At 38.2% G+C, this 24,066-nt stretch overlaps 1 protein-coding gene across 2 annotated transcripts; it reads left to right on the plus strand.

Moving 5' to 3' along the window:
• Positions 1 to 1,435: 1,435 nt before the first annotated feature.
• On the plus strand, positions 1,436 to 23,460 carry suclg1 (succinate-CoA ligase GDP/ADP-forming subunit alph). 2 transcript variants are annotated; one of them, XM_085276804.1, is made up of 9 exons: positions 1,436 to 1,589; positions 3,442 to 3,542; positions 6,703 to 6,819; positions 7,057 to 7,269; positions 7,677 to 7,734; positions 10,022 to 10,105; positions 12,471 to 12,622; positions 16,811 to 16,999; positions 22,788 to 23,460. In XM_085276804.1, the coding sequence occupies exons 1-9, from the start codon at positions 1,556 to 1,558 to the stop codon at positions 22,812 to 22,814; spliced, it is 975 nt and encodes a 324-aa protein (XP_085132930.1). In that variant the 5' UTR covers positions 1,436 to 1,555; the 3' UTR covers positions 22,815 to 23,460. The 2 variants fall into 2 exon arrangements, with proteins under 2 accessions (XP_085132930.1, XP_085132928.1); XM_085276802.1 differs by lacking the exon at positions 1,436 to 1,589 and adding an exon at positions 2,179 to 2,325.
• Positions 23,461 to 24,066: the final 606 nt, after the last annotated feature.

Consider the following 24,066-nt stretch of genomic DNA (forward strand, 5'->3'; position numbering starts at 1 on the left):
TATGTATATATATGTATATATTGTACTATTCTTAGTTAGTGTATTGTCTGTCTTGTCTTAATGTTGGTTTAAAATGGAGCACTGTAACAAAAAATAATTTCCCCCAGGGATCAATAAAGTATTCTGATTCTGATGATTCTGATTCAAAATTATTGCACGCTTTTAGTAACTGTCGCGGTCCACCCCTAAGCCTAAGTAGTTCCCCCTTTTTTAAAGTCTTTTTTTCGTGTTTCACACTTGTGGAACTGTAAATTAGCAGCAGTTATAAGAGCACTGTCATTTCACAGTGAATTCAAAATTTAAAGAAACCTGCCTTCATTTTTAGAAACCCACCAATCATGGTAAACTCACGTAGGATAAGCTCCTTTTTCTTAGTAGGAGTTACACGTAAGTCTGCAACAGTACACATTATCTTTGCTTTAGAATGGGATTTCCAAAGAAAGAAAACCTCGGCAGTTTTAATAGCTGAAGATGTCTGTAGATTATTTAACGGCTGTTTAATATTAATATTTATATATATATATATATATTTAAGGTGGTCTGGTTTTGTTGATTACAGCTGTGCATTGTATTCTGGATGTATCGGTAATATTCACTGTTATGTATCATTTTACTATATAAAAGTTTAAATACCTTTGTTTTTACTGTACCTGTGATAAACAAATAAAATCTCACAAAATGGCAATAATCTGTGTGTGTGTCCTACCTGTGTCCTGCAGTTAAAAATATCCTAAAGCCTCAGATGTATTTATATTGTGCTAGTTCAAACATCAATCGCCTCAATGTGTTTCGAAATATGGACTCCAAAAACGATGGTTTCACCTGAATCATTACTGTTACTGTTAGTAATGATCCACGCCTTTTTTCATACCTTGGCTCATGTGTTTACACACATGATTAATAGTGGGTCAACGACCACCTCCTAAGAGACAATCCCCACTAGAGTTTAAATACCCAGCACTCTCCACCTTTTGGTTTTATAACTGAAGAAGCCTCTTGGATGAGAGGCAAAACTTCTTCAACAAACTTAAATAAGTTCAGTTGCCCTATTTTCAAGCTCCTAAGACTGCCAGGACCTTGGTGAACTAGAACCCTTTCAAATTACTGCTGTTCCAAGGTCAAGAAACAAACATCTTAAACACAATATACAATATTTATTTCTGGCTCAGGGTCCTGTAAAGTGACATTCAGCGGCATTATCCACATCAACATGATCTATGCGCCCTCTAGTGCCATTATGGCACTGGTGCTGTCTTTCAAGTACTGTGTCAGAACTTCATTACCCATAGTTCATTGTGGGTTCAAGTATCCTACTTTTCGCCTGTTTTTTTTTTTAACCCCGGTGTTTGTGTAGCAACTGTCAAGCTCACCGCTTACTAAAAATAAATAATAGTAATTTATTTGAGTTAATACTGACAATTATAAATTCAGTGCAAATTAACGACTTGTTATAGTGCTTTTCTTTAAAACTCTCGATTCCACCGGGATATTTATGGTCAACTAAGATCCCTGTGAGAGGTCCTCAGTCTCCAGTGTCATTGGTGAATGACCGAAGATGTCTCACAGCAGATTGTTTGCTAGGCTGCTTTGTAAGTATTGTAGCAAACAATAGTTTAGTCATACAAATTGTTTGACAGTTTGCTTTCGGTATCGCACGTATACTTACCGTCTGTGTGCTCTACATTAGCTTTGCAGGCACGTATAGTTTTGCACCGGCTAGCAAGGCTCCTGTGGGTTGGCTGTCAGGGGGCTTACACGTTAGTTAGCCACGTTAGCCTGGAGACCGTAGAGGAATGCAGGGAAAACTCACTGACAGTTAGCAGGACCTTAGATTTTATTTAGCGTAAGGCTAACTTTAAGCACCTACCAGCCTGCTTCCGTACAAGTGTTAATTGTTGATCGTTGATCTTTGACCTTGCATGTCTTGTGAACTACAACGGCTGTGTGTGACAGCAGGTTCATCAGCCCATGTTATCGAGCAGTAACTGAAAGCAGCTAAATGAACTTTTTGAGGCAGTTTATTTGCATGTTACTTTCTGACAGTTAAAAAAATGTAAAAATAAGTTTGCGTTAGATTTTAGAGGGCGACATAACTTTAATTTAGTACGCCTTTCTTGAGACTTTAGCTAAGATGAACTTTGCTTATCTCACTGATAAATTGTGTCTTGTTGGGAGGTTTGAAAGCGGGCCAAAGTTCAGTTAGTCAGGCTGCTGGTTAATATTAGCCCAGTCACAAACACGCGTTAGGGCTGAACTGAAAAAGAAAAACAGGAATGATTTTGGGGCATTTGGGCTACAGGACAGTGTGTTCGGCAAAAGAAGCCTGTGAGTTTATTTGTTTTAGCCTGTAGAGATCGCGGTGTCATATTATTTATTTTGGCAGTGTCCTCTTAGTAAATAGGCTGCACCTTTATTTTTGAATAGTAGCTTCACAAAGTGAGTAAGAGGGAAGAAAGGATCACCACAAGACAAGCTCGAGTCTCACATGACATTGAAGGAACTGCAAGAACTGAAATAATAATTGTTATTAGTCAGACAGATGCAGTTTTAATATAATTAATATTTGTATAGAAAACGCATTTCGAACTGTGTGTACGCACAATGAGAAAATACATTGTTCTTTTTCTTGCAGTTGGATGTGAATTGTAAAATATGAAACACCTAGCTACCCATTTGCTGCTTGGAGACTGATGAGCTTTAATTTATATTAATGTCGTCAATGTCACTATCAGTTCTTCTTATATTTGATTCTTTATTGATTTCCATGGTAATTTTCTGCTGTGAGGGGAGTTTAACTACATAGTCTTTTGACATTAATGCAGTAGTATAGTAGTAAAAATGTCTCATAGCCATGTTGTGAGTAGTGCAGCATATTTCTCATTTTACCTGTTAGGTGAGATTATGTAATACCTACAGTCTTTGTCTTATCAGATGCCTCGCAGCATGCATAAACCTTGATTAAAGTTCTTCAACTGAGTCGTGACCTGCAGCTGCTGGACACATTGTTACACCAAACACTAACTAACTTGTAATGCCTCCGTAGGTTAACTAAAATTATCATAAAACTGAACAGAAGTCTTAAAAATTGAGTGGGGTTTTTTTTGGTAACATTTTCTGTAAAACATATCTCTGTAAGTCTTAAAAGAAAGTTTTAAATGTTGCTCAGCAACTTTGAAGGATAGTTGGAGGGTAAAAGATTGTTGCCAAAAACAGTGTGGAGCTTAGGGTTCCCCTGAAAGGTAAATATTTGATTAAACACTTTGCTGTCCACTGTGAGAAGAGTGGTTTAGGATCGGTTCAGATTTGAGAGAAACTGCAGTTTACTTGTTGCAAAACATGTCTCCTTTGAACAAAACAGGTTTAATGTGTAGTCTTGCCTCTATGTTAAGTTCTCACAAATAACAAAAAAACTCTGTTGTTCCCTTTTCCCCCGTCCATTAGTGCAGCACAGTGGAGTCAGACACTGCTACACAGGCACAAGAAAGAACCTGTACATCGACAAGAACACGAAGGTCATCTGCCAAGGTTTCACGGGGAAGCAGGTTTGGACTGAAAACCTCTCGTTGTTTTTGCTTCACATCAGTTTAAGTTACTGCAATCTTGTTGTGAAATCTCAGGTTTTCCTTACTGCACACACAATTCCTCATTTTTGTATGTCAAAGACTTTCTGTATGAGTAAGATTACCAGAAGGACATTTTAAAAGTGCATCTCCATCAGCTGTAAAAATCTCATTCTTTATTTCTGCCTAAATTCAGTTTTGTTTTAATGGCACAAGTTATGTCAGTGTAGTTCAAGTTAATTTTATGTTTACAGCCTAATAAGTCTGTTGTGTCTTAGAGATTTGTCTCAGACCTTTTAGCATTAAAACCTTGGCTAAGATGAAGAAAAGCTCCTGCATTGTCCCAAGGAGAGCAGAATCCTTTATTACTCCTTAACAACCCAAACATAGTCCTTACTCTATTCTCTCAGGGCACATACTCATGTCAAAACAGAGAATCATAATTTCACTAACAATTTGAAAGTTGTTTAAAAGGTTTAAAATGGAATCAAATACTGTACTGTGCAAAAGCCTTGGTCTGCTGGTCATTTTGTTTTGTTTTGTTGGGAAAACGGAAAGTAAGTGCAGAGCTTTATTAAAACATGTGCAAACATTCAGGGAATAATCAGGAATAGTTCTCCAGGCTTCTCGAAGGTTATTCAAAGCTGTTTTGAATGACCTTCTGATGTTAACTGCTTTTTGTTCTGTTCTTAATAGAGTTAAGGTCCAGACTCTGAGGATTTTCCTGTGTTCATAAGTCCAACACTTATGAATTGTTGGCAAGATTTCCAACACCACTGGCTGAAATGCAGCCCCAAACCATGACACAACCTGCCTTAAACCAAAAATTTCACACGTGGATTCATCACTCCATAGGACTCTTTTACATTTGACTTTCAATCCAATTCTTGTGTACCTGTGGGACATGACTTCCAGCGAGTCTATTTCTGATGAGGCATCAGTGATCAGTTGAGGATCAGCTGAAGGGCTGGTGCATGTCTTTCCTGGATTTTTTACATCCAGACTTTCGGATACTCTTCATATGCTGTAGAGCTTTAAGCTTTGCCATCACTACAATTTAAAACAGTTTTTTAAAAACCTTTTTTTTCAATGCTATGTAAACACAACGCTGGTTTGTCCCTTGAGCTTTGTTCATAGGTCAGTGTCAAGAACTGGGCTATAAATGAGTGAAAAAACATTCAGTGTCCAAAGAACAGCTTTGAAAGACCTTCAAAAAGCTCAGAGAAGTATTGTTCAAGAGCACCTTAAAAATACAAGAAAGCCTGGCTCCTTTGAAGTAAAGTACAAAGAAATAAGGGGTGGCTCAAGGCTTTGCGGCACTGTAATAATTTAAATAGTTAAAGTTAGCAAAATGTAAAAGTGTTTGGTAAAAAGTCCCTGATGCTAAGTTTGTGTAAATGCTGGAACACTTGATACTGCTGTGATTCTGCTGTTTGCTGTGGATTTTGTGGATTTGTTTCAGCCTTATAAATCAAGTTTGATCCTTTAATTTTTCCAGCTTATTCTTAAATAGAAAATAATTTTCATTTTTAATTTGACTTGTCTCCCCCCCCTCCCCCCTCCCCCCAACAACTACCCTTTATCATGGTTTTAACCAAGCTTAACTCTGCTTGGCAGATTGTTGAGCCTTTGATTCATTTATTATTTTTTCCGTGCATGAAAAACCTTATGTGATTTGCTTTGAAAAGTGGCAGTGAAGGAGAATTACAATCTTCTTGGCAAGTGTGTTCAACAAGCCAGAAACGTGGACTTCACAGATTTATATTCCCCCCCGCCCCGCGTCCTTCCTCACATTTCATTTTTCATCTTCCATTTTCTCTTCAACATAATAAAAGGTTGTTAAATATAGTTCTAGTGAACACTCTGGGTAATTAGAAAAGGATGAGAAATGAAGCAAGTGCTATTGAGTGCACATTGCTGTGTCTTCCTGGCTTGATAAGCAAGTCATTTTTCAAAATTATTGTACCAACATTTGCGATAATAATGACCGGCAAAAACAGCAAAGTTAGCAGGGTGAAGAACTATATTACAAATGGGCGGGAAAATGCTGATTCATAGCTTCTAATTCCTCTTAATAGGCTGGTTATAATTTTTACATTAAGGTCATTTATTTGCGCTTGTAGTTACGGTCTGTGCTGCTCCATCTACATTGTTTCAGCCTCTCGAGTGATAATTAACTGACTGCACGCAGATAGGATTCGTTCAGCAGAAAATCAGTTCGGTCTGAATTCATGAGCTCATTTTCTGCGAAGGTGCAACTGAGTTTCAGTTAAATTATTCTTTCACAGATCTACAAAATGCATTGTGATCCCTTAGTGTTACTGTGGCTGTATCCTGTTCATTGAAGTAAGTCTTAAAGCATGTGTACGGCACATATATTGTTTGCCAGTTGCTTTCAGCTCTTTATTGAAACTGTAGTTTGATCATGTGAAATATTCTAAATGTTCTGTTTACGTGTAGGCGTGGAAGTTAAAAGTGTCTTACTAAAGTTACAGCATTCACAGACTGTTATAAACAGCCCATTTGTGTTTGCAGATCAAGTATTAGTGCATCATAATGTGTATACTCTTGAGATTTAACTATGCTTAACCCGATGCTTGAGCTAGGATGTCTGAGATTATCATATTTTACGCGTTTCTATGGGCAGGGTTGAAGCAAAGTGGTGAATCGCTTTCCTGCGTGTCTAGAATAAAATGCACAAACCTTGGCAGTGCAGCACGACATGTTCTCCGTGGCCCACATGGAAGTGACAGTGTGTGAAATATTTTGTAAACTAACTTTCTTGGGAGATATTTCACACTCTGCGCTGGCGACTATCCAACGCTGCTTTTGATTTGTTTTTCAAATGTTCTGCTAGGAGATTAAACTTAGCTTACATCATTACTTATTTGTCAAGATCATTTAGATTCCTTCTCATTGAATATATTTACCGGTGCCTTCACCCCCTGCTAGAATCCAGCCTAGTTTCTGTATTTATCCTTTTTCTCAGCAGCACCGGTGATTAATCTTGGATGGCATCATATTTCCTACTTCCACTCTGTCTGCAATGATATCTCAATGTTGGTGCAGTAGAAGTGGCTGTACCCATTTCATTACACATGTGTACACAAACTGATTGCGCTCTCTTCCTCTTCACTTGTAGGGGACGTTTCACAGTCAGCAGTCTCTCGACTATGGCTCCCAGTTAGTTGGAGGAGTTTCCCCTGGCAAGGGTGGCAAGACCCACCTTGGCCTGCCAGTTTTTAACTCTGTGAAGGAGGTGTGTGTGACTCCTTGTCTAATTGTGTTGTAATTGTGCTTATTGCTGTTGTAATTCTTTTTTAAAAACAAGAACTAAAATATGTAGTTCGTATTCTTCCTACTGTGATCCTTTGCAGATGGATTTTTGTAACGTAACATTAGGTGGCACTGTTTCATAACTTGAGAATGTCCCTCCTTTTTTTTTTTTTTTTTTTTTTTTTGATGCAATGCCAATGCCTTTTATTCTTTGCTTCAGGCAAAGCAGGGCACAGGGGCAGACGCCTCTGTGATTTATGTACCTCCTCCATTCGCGGCAGCAGCCATCATTGAGGCCATTGACGCAGAGATACCTCTGGTGGTGTGCATCACTGAGGGCATCCCCCAGCAGGACATGGTTAAAGTCAAACATAAGCTTCTGCGCCAGAGCGCTACTCGCCTCATAGGCCCAAACTGCCCAGGAGTCATTAATGTAAGTGCATACATAAATACACAGCGGAGGACAAATATACTTACTTCTATTTCCTTTTTTTTTTTTGTGAGTGGGGGTGGCTGAGAGGGTTGAAAGCCCAAATTCCTTCTCATGGACTCCCTGAGATTTAATGCATTAATAATAACAGTGATTTTTTTCCTTTTTAATATCATGGGAGTTTATCCAGTAGATAAAATGGAGAAAATGACAAATGACTGTCTTTTTAAAATTTTTTATTTATTATATTATTATTACTTATTGTTATAGAAGAAAAAGTTTAAAAACAGGTTTTTAAATTGTAAAAAATTACAATGAAGTAATAATGAACTGCAAATGTGAACTGCAAAAAACAATGTGTTTTGTTTTAGATATACACTGAAATATGTGGGTTTTATTTGTTTTCTCAGCCTGGGGAATGTAAGATTGGCATCATGCCAGGCCACATTCACAAGAAAGGAAGAATCGGTGAGTGGTGATGTGTCTAAGGTCACACAGGCAAAAGCTTTAAACATTAAGCATAATTGAATATAACTTTAAAATGCCAAAAGTTAATGTATTTAAGAATGTGTGAAATCTAGAGAGCTTACATGGTGTTGTATGCCCTCACTGGCTACTTTAAATGGGCACACCTTGCCAGTATCAGGTTGGACTCCCTTTCAACTTCAGAACCTTCTTAATTCTTCATGGCACAAATTTAACAAGATGCTAGAAACATTTCTTAGAGATTCGACTGCTGTAACAGAAGTCAAGACTTCTCAGACCAGTCAACCTTTTTTCCCCAGTCTTCTGTGGTCCAGTGCAAATTGTCACCACAGTTTCCTTTTTTCTGTTCATGAGTGGTATCTGCTGCTGCTGTAGCCCTTTTGCTTCAACGTTTGAAGAGTTGTGTAAGAGATACTCTTCTGCATACCTTGGTTGTAACGAGTGGTAATTTGAGTTACTGTTGCCTTCCTATTAACCTAAGGCAGTCTGGCCATTCTCCTCTGGCATCAACAAGGCATTTTCACCTGGAGACCTGCCTGTCATTGGATATTCTCTCTTTTTTACACCATTCTTTGTAAGCCCTAAAGATGGGAATCCCAGCAGATCAACAGCTTTTTTTTTTTTTTTTTTTTTTTTTTTTTTTTTTTAATACTCAGATCAGTACATCAGGCTATTTAAAAACCATGGATCGCTCAGATACTTAAAATCACCTTTCTTTTCTCATTCTAATGACTGAGTTGCTGCCGTGTGATTGGCTCACTAGATATTTGTGCTAACCAGTGTTGGTCAAGTTACTTGAAAAAAGTAATCAGTAACTAATTACTGATTACTTCCCCCAAAAAGTAATCCCATTACTTTACTGATTACTTATTTTAAAAAGTAATTAATTACTTAGTTAGTTTTTAAAAACACGATTTACAACCTGAAGAGGTGATAAAGCGATAGATCTTTCAGCCCAATTCTACTTTTTCTGCATAATCCATCATACAAAATGTAATCAAATGGAAAAGTCTCTTTTTTTAAACTTGTTTTATTAGTTTTAATCTTTTAACTTTATGCATCAAGCAAAAATTTAATTATATGCAACATTCTCTGAGTTGAATAAATGAGTTTAACATTTAAACCTATTTTCTGCACATTCCAGCACATAAAAGAAAATATTTTTTGTGTTTACACTCACTCTTTCAAATAGATGCAAGTAAAACACAGCAGAAAATAAATAAAGTCAAAGACTCAGCGGTCCTGTTGCTCTATTTTCACCTGTAAAGCAGGACTGGGGGTAGGCGGAGGTTTACCCTGGTGCAGGTGTGCTGCGGTCAGTTGATGAATCCGCGAGTTTCTCTGTGAGTTTCCCATTACATCGTTGCGCACTCGGTGCTTGCTTGGAAGTTTAGGGGGTTTTTTCGCTGTAAAAAGTTTTCTTCCTACGCACAACGGACACTAATGTTTTTGTCACTTTTTATGGAATCAAACTCAAAGTAAGGTCAGTACTTCCACGCTTTAAACACTGCACGCTCATACTCTCTCCCACAATCGATATGTGATCCATTGTTGATCTGCACACAGCTGTTGTCACGAACGTCGCACTCGCTTACGTCACTGTCATGAGACATTCTCGCAAAAAAATCATGGTTTTAGTAACGCAGTAACGCAGCGTTCCTATGGGAAAGTAACGGTAATCTAATTACCGATTTTGCAATAGTAATCCCTTACTTTACTCGTTACTGTAATCTGATTACTTTTTTCAAGTAACGCGTTATTGCCCATCTCTGGTGCCAACTAGTAGTTGAACAGGGACACTCAATAAAGGGGTCAAAATTCAAAATGAATAACACTCACCTGTTGGTTCAGGCTTCTCCAACCACAGTCATTAAATGGCTGAAGAAAAACACGCTGCCTTTCTTTCCAGGTTGAAATTTTTTTCCTTTTTTTTTATTTTTAAACACAGCACTATTTAGATCTTACATCGAGCTCCTGCTGTTGACAGCTTGACGTGCAGCATGTGCTCCCGGCTAGTGAACCTTTACAGGAAGTCTGTTATATATGTAGTAAATCGCCTGCCATTTATTATTATATTTTTATTTTTTTACCGCAGCATAGAGGGAGCAGCTGTTATGATGGTGGTCCGTTTTGTATTTTATGTCTTGGTGAAAAGATGTTGACAAAAAAATGGCAGCTGCATTTTATTTTATTATATCACCTTTGACCAATATTTCTTTTAATGATGTTTAACTGTAAGCAAAGAAACCTAAGAAGTTCTTTCTTTCAGGCATTGTTTCTAGATCGGGTACCCTGACATATGAAGCTGTGCATCAAACTACGCAAGTAGGCCTGGGCCAGTCACTCTGTGTTGGTAAGCTACCAATGACTTTTGGCATATTAAGTTTAAATTGAACACGCAGTGCTGCTGAATGCATTTTTATATCTGTGCAACATAAAACAAGCTTTTAACTGCTCGAAGTAGATGCCAGGGAGATTTTGTAGGCATGAACAGAGAGAATTTTATATTAGTATGTGCTGCATTTGGTTTGAAGACATGCTGGTCACTTATTACCAAGCACTCAACATCACAGCCTTATATTTAATTTAAACCTCACTGTGAATGTTGGCAGGACCTTAGACGTGATAAGATATTAGACTTTCATCTTTAATAATTACTCCAGAGATTAAATTTAAAAAAAAAAAGAATATTTTACAGGACTCTGTAGAAATAGGAAGGTGAACTTGGAAGATCACCTTGCTCTAAAACTCATCAGATGCTAATACATTTCAGCAAATAGCTCAGACGTTTTCTAATAAAAAGGCACTTTTCTGATCAGTGCTCAGAATATTCCTCTCAGATCTGAGCATTAAAGGTGCTGCTATCTTTGAAGAGCCCTATTGAGATCGGACAGATCCATTGAGTGGCTCAGATGGATATAGAAACTTACTTTCAAAAGTCTTTGTCCTGAAAATCTCAAGGATAGTGTTTTTCATCTCACTCGCTCATCTATAGCCGTACATAAAATGTGATTGTGTACCATATATCTTAAATATATCCTTTTTTCTCTTAAATTCATGCTTCTTTTGTTTTTTTTAGGTACATCTCAAAAAAGACAATACTAGCTTTTACACATTCTGTAAAATAATGACACATTTATTACAAATGTAGCTGGTAAATAAAAGCAGATAAAGGATTGCAGGTAATATCATATTTTCTGCATATCTCACATGTTTATGTGGGACTTTCCATTAACCCACCCATCTGTTTATTACCCTACTTTCTCTACAGTGTCTCATAGCCTTGTTTTAATAATTCATTGATTTACAGCATGGATTAACAACACATGCTGCTTGATAGCACAACCTGTGACATTTTCCCAAACTCTGTTTCCCGCTGTTTAAAAACCCAGTGTATTCATTCGTCAATTTTGTATCGCTCCCTATTGTTATTCACAGTATGAGCATCAGCATGTTTGCTTTCTAGGAGGCAGCTCAGAATATCTGTTTAGATTTTATTAGAACATCTTGACATTCAGTAACGACACAATCACATCCAGCTCTGTTACATCTTGGCAAAACATCAAAAGATTAACTGTTTTACAAAAACAAATTCTTTTGGCCAACTTGTGTGCCACCAGAAAATCCATATCAAAGAGCTACTTGGACTCTGGAATTAAATGAAAAACAACTTGGCTTCATCATTATTTAGACATTTTAATTATGGAGTGTCCTCTAGCCAGACTTCATAAAGCTAGTGCCGCAACAGTATTAAATATTGTAGAGTTCATTAAACGGAGTTTATTGGTGGGTCTGCTCGTGACTTCTGAAGTTTGAGTATGACCTAGGGGCTACAACAAATTACAGTTAATGCAATATTTAATATCACTGTCATCTTTGTTGCTGTTAATGTGGGTGCGCTTTGATTAGTATGCATGTAATTTTTTTTTCTTGGTGTTGCCAGGTTTTCTAATGGTGCGAATATAAATTAAGAAGACATTGAGTCTGTGGAGATTTGTCTTGTGGAGATTTGCCCATGCTTTTGTAGATCCTGATGGAAAGTATTGTTAAAAATGATTATTGCACCCTTGTGGTTTTCAAAAGCTTTGTAATTTTTGTTTCCTGGATATGAAACAAAAGACATTAAAGTACCACGCAGAGATGCAGATGATTTGGGACAATTGAGGTAAAACTGAAAAATGATTGAGAATGTTTGGTTTTTTTGACTCTGTCCAGTTGAACTTTTTTTTTTTCTCCCCTAACAAAATGTCTCAGAAATGACTCTGCAGTTATTTTTGATTTTATAGAGCTTTACAGCGTTTCCAGCTCATTGCTTTAGCTCTCTGTCACTGGTCAGCACTGGCATTGCAAGTAGTAGGACATTTAAAGGATCTGTGTCCAATGTTTATTTGTTGTGCAGAGTCAATTTTGCCCTGCTGAAATGCTAAACTAGAGCTTAAAAGTCACTTGATATACAGTATATTGTACATCATTTGCTAATCAAGGCACTGCTCAATGAAAATGAGACCAGATTTACAGGGAAATTAAATCAGTTAATATTAATTGTTGTGTGAAACAGTCCGGGCAAAGCATCCCCAGATTATCTTGGTAGTGGTTATCGGATGTTGTTGACGTGAAGCTGGCTTCCAGCGGCTGCTTATTTGATGAAGCCTGAACAGCCATGTGATCCTCCTTCACAGGCATTATCATTATCAAGTGTTTGCTTTGTCTCCTGCAAGGTATTGGCGGGGATCCATTTAATGGCACAAACTTCATAGACTGTCTGGAGGTGTTCCTGCAGGATCCCAAGACGGAGGGCATTATTCTTATTGGAGAAATTGGAGGAAATGCAGAGGAGAATGCAGCAGAGTACCTGAAACAGCACAACTCTGTAAGGAAATGACACACTGGACACCCATAATCTCACTTCACTCTCCTGCTAATATCCCCTCACACAGCGCTTCACCTTAACACATATATCTGTTCTTATAAAAAATGTATCCTTTTCTGAATTAGCTCTCAGTTATGCCCTTTCAAAATATGTCAGCTCAAGTGAAGACTGGAAGCCATCATATGAGCTATGAGCGTGATCGTATCTTCAGGCTGGCTTTCTTACTTCTCTGTGTCAGTGTGATTTGTGTGATCAAGATAAGCTGACAGATGGGATGAAGGTATGATTCACAGGACATGTTCTGAAATCAGCAGTGCTGATGAACAGTGAACCTTTTGTGAGACCACATATGATAAAGAGTCGGGTGAGGATTGACTTGTGTATCCCAGTGGCTGTGAACTTGTATATATTTAAAAAATAATTTTTTGTTCGGGGTCTGAATACTTTTAGCCTGTTAATTTTTCCGTGTGCATGTGTTTGCTTCTGTGTCCACGTGCGCGCTTATGGTGCTCTCGAGCTAAGAAATGAATTTGATTTGCCCTCAGCTTCTCTAATGCATGCAAATCTCCTCCTGGCGTCTCAGGAGAATAACTTCTCACACTCTACAAATAAAGTACAAACACCCGCCACCCAATCACCCAGAGTGTTGACAGGAAGGGACAGTTCAAATGAAACACATGCAAGAAAAAGCCCAGCAGAGCGTGGGAGTAAGCTGCAGATCTCATGTTGAAAGTTAGTTGTGTAGAACATCGTACATAAAATGGCATTCTTTAACTGTAATAGTTGAAAAAGGGTAGAAGGATATCTGAAGACATTGTTTTTACTTTAACTCAACTTTTCTAGATTTGGATACATTCAAATTCAAGTCACTGATGCACTGCCAGCGGTGTGCTCCCATAAGTGAAAATGGCAGTGTCTGGAATAAGCAGTAGGCTACCTTAAAATAAAATGTTAATACACGTAAGTATGTTTTGCTTCTGTCAATATCTTCTTGGTTTTAATCGCAGGGTGGAAAACTCCAAAACCTGGTCCAGTAAACTTTCAGTTTGATTTGAAACTTGGATTTATCTAAAATAAGGTCTAAGGTGAGTGGAGGGAAAAAGAACATATCAAATATTATTGTTTAGTGTCAAGCACATTATAAAACAGGCAATGTGCGTCATCAGGGTAGCGTAGGTGTGATTTGATTAAATTTGATTGACAGCAGTGATATAAGCGATCAACCCACCTTATGTCTTGTTCCAAACGAAATCCCACATTTAAGCATTAATCTTACACATCTCTCTAATGGTCATTGTTTGATATTCTGGTATTTGGTTTGATCTCCTCTGATAGATTTGTGATTTTTCAAAAAGGCTCTTATTTTTATTAATCTTATTTTGGATTTGAACACAGAGCTGGCATAGTCTTTGGATTTCCATCTTTTAGTATCAACGGTGCCTTGCCATCACCTTCTACCAGCAGATATGCTCACTACCAGACCAACATGTCGTCACATAAACTATCAACTTCTGTGTAATTCAACAAACGCTCAAAGATTAAAACGATATGGCCGTCCCTAGAGCGCAGCACATGTAGCAGACTTCATAAATCATGGAGGTCATTCTTGTTTCTGTTTGTTTTTTTACAGTATAAATCGATCAGTTTTTTTTTTTTTGTTTTTTTTTATTTGCTAAAATTTCGACACACCAGCACCACCACAAATCTACTATTCTCTGGTCTTTTAGCGTGGTTACATCATCCACTCTCTTTTTATATAACCAGACCTCCGAACTGATTCGACATCTTTCAAAAACAGGTTCATACTCCATAATAACTGGGTTTTATTGAAGGGATGCGTTTTATTTTTAGCAAATTATTATTTTTCCCAGCTGAGCCTTGGCTGAACCTGGCACAACACAGCCAGTACAGGAAAGATTAAAATATCTCATGTGAAATAAACAGTTTTGTGCTGAGCTTTTTCAGTATGTATTCACAGAGGGCCACATTACTCATTTCAAGACGTTAAACCCAAAACTGTTTCTTAAATGCCCCATTTCGCATTAGCTTGACAAATTGTGCCACATTGGACACGTTGTGTATTCAATGCCCATTGAAATTAAAGGTTGAGTGTCATGATTGATTTATGTTATGCAACATTTAATAAATTGATCTCCTGACGTGCGAACGACATATTAGACCAAAAGGGGAGAAAGTATTGATTTCAGTATCCATCAGTGTTACAGCTGAGTTACTGCACACTATTTTGTCTACCGCTGCTTTAATTCAGTGAAATGCAAGAAAACAAACTCATACTTCCCACTAGGTTCTGCTGTCAGATTTTATGATGTAGGGCATATGTCAGCATTAAGCCTTCATTGGTGTTGATGCCCTCTATTGCCAAGTAAAAAGTGGTTTTATAACATCACCTGTATCAGCGGTTTATCAATACAAGAGTCTCACAGGCTTTCTAACAGAAAAAGGCTTTCCACGCCATATTAAAATTTGGGTCATGCATGCCAAATACGTCATAGTATTTGGCACCTCGACTACTGTGGTGGGTATGTATAAATAAAATGTCCTCACCCCATCTCCACTGACCTTTTAAATAAACATTTTATTCTGTGAGGAAAAAAAAAAACCCTGAAAATGAAGGAAGGCTGTAGTTTGGATGAAGTCTGAAGTTGAAGCGCTGGCACATGTTATTTACACCCCGCCCTCATCATGTTGGTGAGGCCACCTGCGTGTCCCAGTTTTACTTTTAAGCTTATGAAAACAATTCCTCAATTTAGAGCAGGGTATTTTGTGTTTATAGAACAAAGGCGTTTTCCAGTCATGTTGGCACAGAGGAGGTGTTAGAACGTTATATTATGCGATTGGTCTCATAATTAAGGTAATAAATCTGTACAGCTAACAGTGGAAGACAAAAGACGGGTAAAGGGATATTGTAATATGACACCCTTCCCTGTATGAGTTGTTACTTGGAGCCCGGGGAAGCAGGGATTAATGGAGTAATTAAACCTCTTGCGTTTGAGTTAGATTTAAGACTTGATCCACACGAGGTTGGTTTGTTTATTTAGAACGTGATTTGACTCCTGAATACTGAGTGGGCTGTTTGTGCTAATTTGTTTTTATGCATACATTTTCGATGCATAGAGCAGATGCTTCCAACATATTTAGAGCACTTTAAAATGATGTTCCCTCCCTATTTTCATTTCCCTGTTAACTATTCAAGTGTTAATGCCTCATTAGTGGTGCATTTCTGAGCCAAGGTCCTCAGCATTTCCCCGGCTGGTATATGTCCTGTGAGTCTTAATTATCAGAAGTCATCTCTAGTATATATTAGTAGCTGCCATTTTGTTCCTGCCAGTGTCAGGTTTGAATCTGAAGCTGAAATGGCAGTTTGAAGTGGGTGTCTTTGAAGGACCTCACTATATTGCTGTAAAGGCTGTAAAGCATGCCACATTCACCCTCTGAAAGCAGCTCACCGGATGAGCCACAGCCTCTGTTGAAAGCACAGGACTAAGGCTGCGTGCGTGCACTTGTGTTTGTTTGTGCGCTAGTTTAAATTTGTGCATGCGCACACGCACCAAGCAGTCCTCTGCAATTATGTTGTTATTCCTAAGTATGAAATATTAGCTGCTGTTCATGTGTGTGTGCGCGCGCACGCACACACACACACACACACACACACACACACACACACACAGTCCCCCTTGCTAGTTGTGTTATTGGTGAAGATGAAATATTAGCTCTCTTCACCTTGGAAATGATCTTAACTGTTGAATGTATCATCCATCAGTGAGAAAGCAGTATAGATGGGTGCTGAGCTAATCAGTGCCTACATGACTAATTACCATTTTAGAAATGAGATGATATGAAACGGCGGGAGCCTGAACCCCTATCTGGTCATACACCAACCCATGCAATTAAATGGCTTGATTGACCCTTTTGTTTTAATATTGCAGACTGAGACAGAGATGGCAGGTTAGACAAGCCTGTTATCATGGGATTCTCTAATAGGAGGACAAGGGGTGTTTCATTTCTAATGAATGAATAAAATGCAGGTGCAGAAAGAGGATTCAACTTTTCTCTTCTTGTGCTTTCTGATGCTATTTGCATCTGACACTTTCTCTTGAGCAGTTTCCCCTTTTCTGTGCATCTTCACCCCATTTTTATGTTCCGATTTTCCTTTTCCTCCTTTTCCAGGGTGATAATTCAAAGCCTGTGGTATCCTTCATCGCTGGTCTAACTGCTCCTCCTGGCCGTAGAATGGGCCATGCTGGTGCCATCATCGCTGGCGGAAAGGGTGGAGCCAAAGAGAAGATTGCAGCCCTCCAGTCAGCTGGAGTTGTAGTCAGCATGTCCCCTGCTCAGTTGGGCAGCACTATGTTCAAGGTGAGTCACTTGGACCAGTAAATATTCAAAGGCTCAAAGATTAGTAATCATGAACAGTGATGGAAAGTACGGCTCCAATGTGTCAGTGGTTGATAACTGTCAGAAATGACTGCAGGCAACTTTAGATCAGTTGAGAACAGCAAGCTTTTTAGCTAGCAGTGCCATAAATAACAAATGCCCAGGTGGGTGTATTTGCATGGTTTTGTCATGGTGAAATTAATCTTGATCCAGAGCTGGTATTTGTTAGAGTAACCCAATTTTGTCGCCTAAAATCAGAGTCTTGCTGAAAATGAAAGGTGAAATTACATTGTCATGTTTTTGTGGTTGTAGTCTTTAAGAAGTTAGTTTAACAGTGTTGTCTCTAAGTTGCAATAAAGGGCAAAAACCACATCAATAGTTTGCCCGTGCGCGCGCGCGCGCGCACACACACACACACACACACACACACCTTCCAAACACGTATACACACATTATATATACAAACATTTCAAACCGAATTCTCTTGACTGTCTGGAGTTTTCTCTTTATCTATATCTCTATTTTTTAAATTGATCATGAATCCACATTTTAAACATTTTTCTACTGTTCTGTGTTTGCAAACTAGTTGGTTAATGAGAGTCTGTTTTAGAGAAAAAGCCATAGTTATTCTTTCTTTCTTAAGAAAAAAATTATCTGTCCGCATCTATTATCATTATCAGTATTATTCAGATTAAAAACTTTAAATGAAATGTATGATGAGTTCATAAATTATGATTCAGTGCTATATATTAAACTGCTAAACCATTGATCAACAAGTTCTGCTTCATCCACCTACAGCAGTAAAATGCTCAGGGAGTCCAGGACAAACTTTGAATAAACTGCCCAAAATGCGTTGGCAGAGACATTCAGAGTCATTCTACGCTCCAGATGGGTTGATTGCGTTAAAAATTTTAATCTCGTTAATTGTGATGATGGCGTTTACCCGTTAGTGTTGACAGCCCTGAAAAAGAAAAAAAAAAGTCTCTATAGTAAGGGATATAATTTTGATCCCTCCTGAATTTTTAAGTTTGGTCACATAAAGAAATTATTATTGTTATAGCTTTGTTTTAATGGAGGGAGACAGAAAATCACTGCAAAATTATTTTTAATTAATTTTGCTTGTCATTGATGTGACTTAGTAGTTGGTGGAGAAACCCTTGTTGGAAAGCACAGTGGTAAGATGCTTTCTAAGGTGATCACCAGGTTTGCAAGATTACAGGAGGGATTTTGGTTCACCCCTCTTTACTGACACTCTCTAAATGATACTTGGCAGCTTGAATCTTCACAGTATTTCAATAGGACTGAGGTCTGGAGACTGGATAGGTTCCTCCATGACTTTAATGTGCTTCTTTAGGCACTCCTTTGTTGGCGTCTTTGTTAAATATGATTTGGGACATTGTCATACTGGAAAACCCACGACTAGGTATGTGTGTAATTAGTCGACTAGCTGACGTTTAATCTAATTGGTAAAATTGAATTGATGGCTTATGTCGGTAAACTGTCTTAAATGTTATGCAACAGTCTGTCACCAAATGGCGCATTGTTGATGAGAAAGCCATCAATCTGTTAATCTAGCTTTCTCCGAAAGGTGGATGGTCTCTCCCTGAGCGATAGGGTGAAGAGTTCAGTGCTTTGCGAGGGGTTCAGAGTAGAACTGCTACTCCTCCACATCGAAGGGAGACGGCTGCTTCTTGGGTAAGGTTTTCCGGTCTGGGATATCCTACCGCGAGGAGGCCCTGGCTTAAACCAGTAGTCTTCTGCAGTCTTTTGACAGCTCTTTGGTCTCACCTGTGGTGGTGGAAAGGTTGGAATAGAAGGAAGAGATTCTGTGAACAAGTGTGATTTCTAAACATACTGAATTGTGATCAGGGGTATCTGTAATTCATTGGCATGTGTCCCCATGAGGCACACAAACTGCAATCCGTTGCTTTGGGAATTCTGGCTGGGTTTTAAATACTTTACCTACATACTGTACATGCATACATATATACAAATCTATTTGAATTTCATTGAGTGAAAAATGCATTTTTTTTAGTTGTTCTCTCTCTATTAAAACAAAACTGCCACAAAAATTAGAGACTATTAATGTCATGGGCGAAGTTACAAATTCAGCAGGTGATCCAATAAATAATTAATCCCCCCCATGTGTCTGTGTGTGGATCAGAGCTGATTGATAGTTAAATTTAACAGTATCGCATGATATGAAAATACTTATTGCTGGAATATTTAGTCATTGGTGGGAACGGTGTTAAAAATGCTTCGCTTTAAACAGAAGCAAGCAGAATTCTTATTAATTTAACTATATCCCAAACAATTTATGTCACACTTATGTTTTTTCAGATACATGCAATTTAAAAATTAGGACAAGAAATGCATAGAAAGCAAAAAATTATGATATCTACCCCATGCATAAATATGTGGTTCATTGTTTAATGTAGAACTATAAAATATACTTGTTTGCATTTATTTTATTTTTTAAAGTTTATGCAATGTATCAACTAATGAATAAACATATTTTAAGCATAATTACATGTAAGTGAAATTGTGATAATTCTTCTCTTTAGTTTGCAGACCAAAATATCTTGTGATCCTGGTCACTTGTATCTCTTATCACAGTTAATGTACTCATGTAAGGAGGTTTATTTAGTTATTTATCTCTTCTGAGTAGCAAAGGCTGAGATTGAACTTTTAATATGCTATAAAGAAAGGCAGAAGAGAAGGGCAGAAATTAATAAATGTGTGTTTACTGTGGCAGAGTTGCTGGCATTGCCTCTTTATTTCAGTTTATCTCTAGGGAAGAACTGTTAACAAGATGTATAAAAAGTGAAAGCATGTATTACACCCATTCATCATCTTATACTTTCATTACCACTGCTGGCACAACTGCACGCAGATATAGATTTACATGACTTTCTTTCCCAAAGTTTAATTCATAATCATTGCGTGTAATGATGAAAAACGTGCTGCGTGGTTGCTCATATTGCTGCACGTTGTGTTCATACATCTCTGTTAATCTCATTGACCGCCTTAATCGGAGTAATAACATGTAAGAGAAGAAAGTAGAAATAATGCTGTCTCCGCAGGCAGGAACAACAACCGGGGAATTACTGTGTCAGCTGACCTGCATGAACCTGAACATCAGGAGTCCAAACGTGCATCTGCAGAAATCTATACATGCGTCATCAAATGCAATCAGATGTTATAACAGTATTTTGTGAGCTCGAGAAAACTTTGACATTTCAGAAGGGCCAAGGTTTCAGTAAAATCTCTAATTCCAAGTGTTAATAATAGTTTAACCTCTTAAACATCTTAATGGATGTTGTTCCCACTCCAATCCTTGCACCATGTTCATCATAAGAATAATCAAGTTCAGACTGAGAGCTCACTTGTAAGTAGGACACAGTATACTAATAGTGCCTCCTTCTGTCATTCTGTGTGTAGCCATTTGAAAATTTAGTAAAAGTAAAAAAATAATAATAAAATGCAGCAGAATGAGGAATATTTATTCCTCGGGTGTAACTTTGGTCCTTTGTTGTCTAATGCATGTTAGACAGGAAAATGAAACTGAACAAGGTGTACATCTTCAGCATCAAGCTGCACTAACGCACTGAATCAGCGGCTTTTTTCCTATCAGACGGGGGGTAACAGGATGAAGATTAGACAACGACCAGTTCATGGCTCATTTTTAACTAGATATAAAGTCATAGCCTTAAAAGATTTAAAGCCTGAAGTTTTCTCTTTTTTCCTGATATTTATTGTGGAATATTTTATTCATCTTTACAATTTGTTTGCTGCACCTTCTTTCCCACAGATCTCAGGATTGTGATCATCCTTTTAGTGTTTGTGCCATTTTTATTGTTTCAGCAGTGCTAGGACACCCTTTTTATTTCTTATTTAAGTTAACTAAAAACATTTTCTTTGCATGTACTGTATGTTTTTGTTACAGTACAACTTCTAAACTGTTGAATCTCCAAATAACATTAAACGCCCAAATTAAGGGGGAAAAGAAAATCTTATGTGCACCCCACTACAAAAAAAATCTTCAACAGAGCTGCATGGATGTGGTTTTTATCATGCAGTATTAGTTATAAGCAAACAACCTTACAAATGTCATGAGATTCCTTTGTTGCTGAACTATGTGTGTGACATCCATTTCAAAACAATCTCTGCCCACTGCAGACCAGCAAGAAATGCAAAAAATACAATAAGCTCCTGTAGGTTTCCACGTCCCACACAAAGCCAAAAATTAGTAGTAACACACTCGCAATGATAAACAAAGGCAAAATTTAGTTGCGCTGGGTGCAAGGAGAAGAAATCAGTAAACCTATATTTATCTGAGAACAACTTAATTTATATGCAAAGGAAGAATAATTATGACCTTTTACTTGTTTACAAAATCACAGTATTATCTTATCCCGCTGATAAAGCTGCAAAGGTTTATGGAGACACAAAAATATCGAATCTGGATTTTGTTTTTGTAATATATTTAAAAGTTAAAGCAGGCGTGCTGACCATATTTACAATGCCTGCTTTCTTCATGTATCCGCGCCCAAGTGTCACAGCTGTCATTGCTCGCTTGTAAAGGTTTTGCTTTTCTTTCACATTACATGTTCGTCTGCTCTCCCCAGTTTCAATCCAGGCGTGTTCTCACCTGTCGCTTTTGAGTGGCAACCTCTACTTTGCTCATTTTTACTCCCCCTCTTGCTCTTGACTTGTCAACCATTAGACGCTGTCTCACAAAGAAGGCTTCTTTTTTTCTTCTTCCTTTTTTTTTCTCCTCCCCCTCCCTCACAGACGGCTCTGCTTTCTTACCTTAGTGCTATGATTCCTACCTTTGAGTTAGTGTCTGTTGACACGGACCAACAAAGCATCTGTCTGCTTGTCACAAACACCCCCTCTTGTCTTTCTTGCCACTCTTTCCAACCCATTACCCTTTTTTTGTGTCCTCTAATTTTTTTTCTTTTTTTTTCTTTTTTTTAGCCAAAAGCCTAACCTCCTCCCCTCTTCTAATTGTACCTCATCTGTAAAGCACAAACTTGGTGAACAAGATCATGGCTCCCCAGTTCCCTCCTCCCACTCCATCTAATTGTTGCTTTAAAGAATGCGCTTGCGTTGGCTACCGAGCATTTTACATTATTCAAACACAAGCCTGTTTCCTCCTGAAGGTGGCAGTAGACCTTCAGGTATCCAGACGCCACAGAGGAATAGGCCGACATGTGCATGACTACTTGTGTGTTCTGTAGACCTGATAAATGACTTTTGCATTAAGTTACTTTCCTCCTGTGGAATGGAAAATTCTCTGGGAACGATGTATTCTATCATCCTATGATTTGTGTGATATTTCCCAAATTGAATATGTAAATAGCAACATCCTTTTTAATGGCTAACATAATGCTTTCTCATTTATAGTCACATGGTTGGACCGTGCTGATAAACAGAACAACCATAAGCACGCATAAATCAGATTTTTGCAGATGGGTAGTCCCTATCAATCAGAGGAAGTGTGCTGTTTTAATGCTGGCAACTGGAACTTAGTGAGATGTGCGTGCTACATGATTTGCACTCTCCAGGAAAGAGAAAAAAAAAAACAAAAAAAAAAACAGGCACTCCACAGCTCTAGCCGCCTTTGTTTTCCCCCTTCAACAGCAGATCTGATACATGGGATCAAAACAGAGCTGAGTGAATTCTGCATGAATAAATCATTCACGTCTGTCTCACTTCATGTCACGTTGTTTCTTTTCTTCTTCCTCTGTGTTGTCCATCTCTGCAGGAGTTTGAGAAGAGGAAGATGTTGTAAATTGCGTAAGAAGGCAGCTGACCTCTTACCCCCTGCCTCGAAATTGAGATGAGCAGCCTGAGTCTGGAGGTGGATATGCCCCTACAGTGTCTGTAAACCCCGATTATTTCAACTACGATACGCACACGAAGTGTTTATATTGTAATTTCTGCCATGAACTCATACCTTGCACATAAATGGAAAGAATAAAACAGTGTTTTACTGGTATCCTAAAGAAACCATTGTACACTATGAAAAGCTTTATGGATGTTTTCCTTCTCCACACAATGTCGGCAGCTTACGGATCGACGCCACAGTGATCTGTTTCGTTCTGTTCTGCTGTTCCTGCTCTATGATGGATTTCATCACTAATTTCACTGGTTGCCCACCCGAATAACAAACATTTCTCATATCATTTTGTCAGCTGTGTCGCCTGTACTTTCACGTGGCATATGTAAGAAACAGATGTGGTCTCCTTGTAGAACGGCATTGCTGTCCCTAGATTTTTAGGCATCATTAAAGTAACTCGAGAAGTACAAATCATCACTTAAATGGGGATGCAGAAGGTGCAGGCAATGTGGTATAGATACAGAAACAACTGCCAGGTGAGCATTTATGACAAAAGTGCTTCTCTTGCAATGTTAATAAATCCCACTTCTGAAAACGCCTCATTTGACTGCCATTGTAAAGTCACTGCATCTGGTTTCAGTTTTGACTCATTCTTAAGGAGAAACGATGATTAGGCCAATTGATTATTTCGTTCAGAGATTAGAAGTCAAATTTACCACATTCAGTCATAAAGTCGAACACTAGTATTGACTAGTATCAGCTTGTCAGTGCCAATCTTTGAGGGAGAGCAGGAATTTCTGAGATTACAAAATAGACTAAGCTTTTGTTTCACCTTCCATTTTTACTCAACCTCTCTTTGTTGGAGCGTGAACTGCTCTGAGGTTTGTCGAGAGTCAGTACCACAAATATGTCCCTTGAATAAATTGTGAGCAAAGTGTCCTTTAAGTTCTTTGAAGCGTCATTTATCCTCAAGTCACTATTGAATGAAAGGACGTGAAGAGAGTGGAAGTCGTAATGTCACGTCTATCCAGGGATGGTCTCCACGAGTATCTGCAACTCAATGCAGTATCTAATGTAGCATTTCCTTTGTCAGTATTGAAAAATGAAGCCTGTCCTTGCGCTTGACTTTAAGACAACACAACACCCATAATCGTTAATCTAAAACCTTCAACAGATTTCTCTTCTCTCCGTTAGTTCGTGGGCA

This window comes from Mchenga conophoros, linkage group LG6 (assembly GCF_057382185.1).
Source record: "Mchenga conophoros isolate Kocher_MC1m ecotype Shallow Benthic linkage group LG6, M_conophoros_male_GT1.1, whole genome shotgun sequence".
Lineage (NCBI taxonomy): Eukaryota > Metazoa > Chordata > Actinopteri > Cichliformes > Cichlidae > Mchenga > Mchenga conophoros.

What these genes read in the sequence shown, in the direction of transcription:
- suclg1 (XM_085276802.1), top strand. Translation starts at nt 2,274, where the DNA reads ATGATTTTGGGGCATTTGGGCTACAGGACAGTGTGTTCGGCAAAAGAA. An exon ending in TTTTTAACTCTGTGAAGGAG is followed by an intron (nt 6,820 to 7,056) that starts GTGTGTGTGACT and finishes TCTTTGCTTCAG; the next exon opens with GCAAAGCAGGGCACAGGGGC. An exon ending in TGGGCAGCACTATGTTCAAG is followed by an intron (nt 17,000 to 22,787) that starts GTGAGTCACTTG and finishes CCATCTCTGCAG; the next exon opens with GAGTTTGAGAAGAGGAAGAT.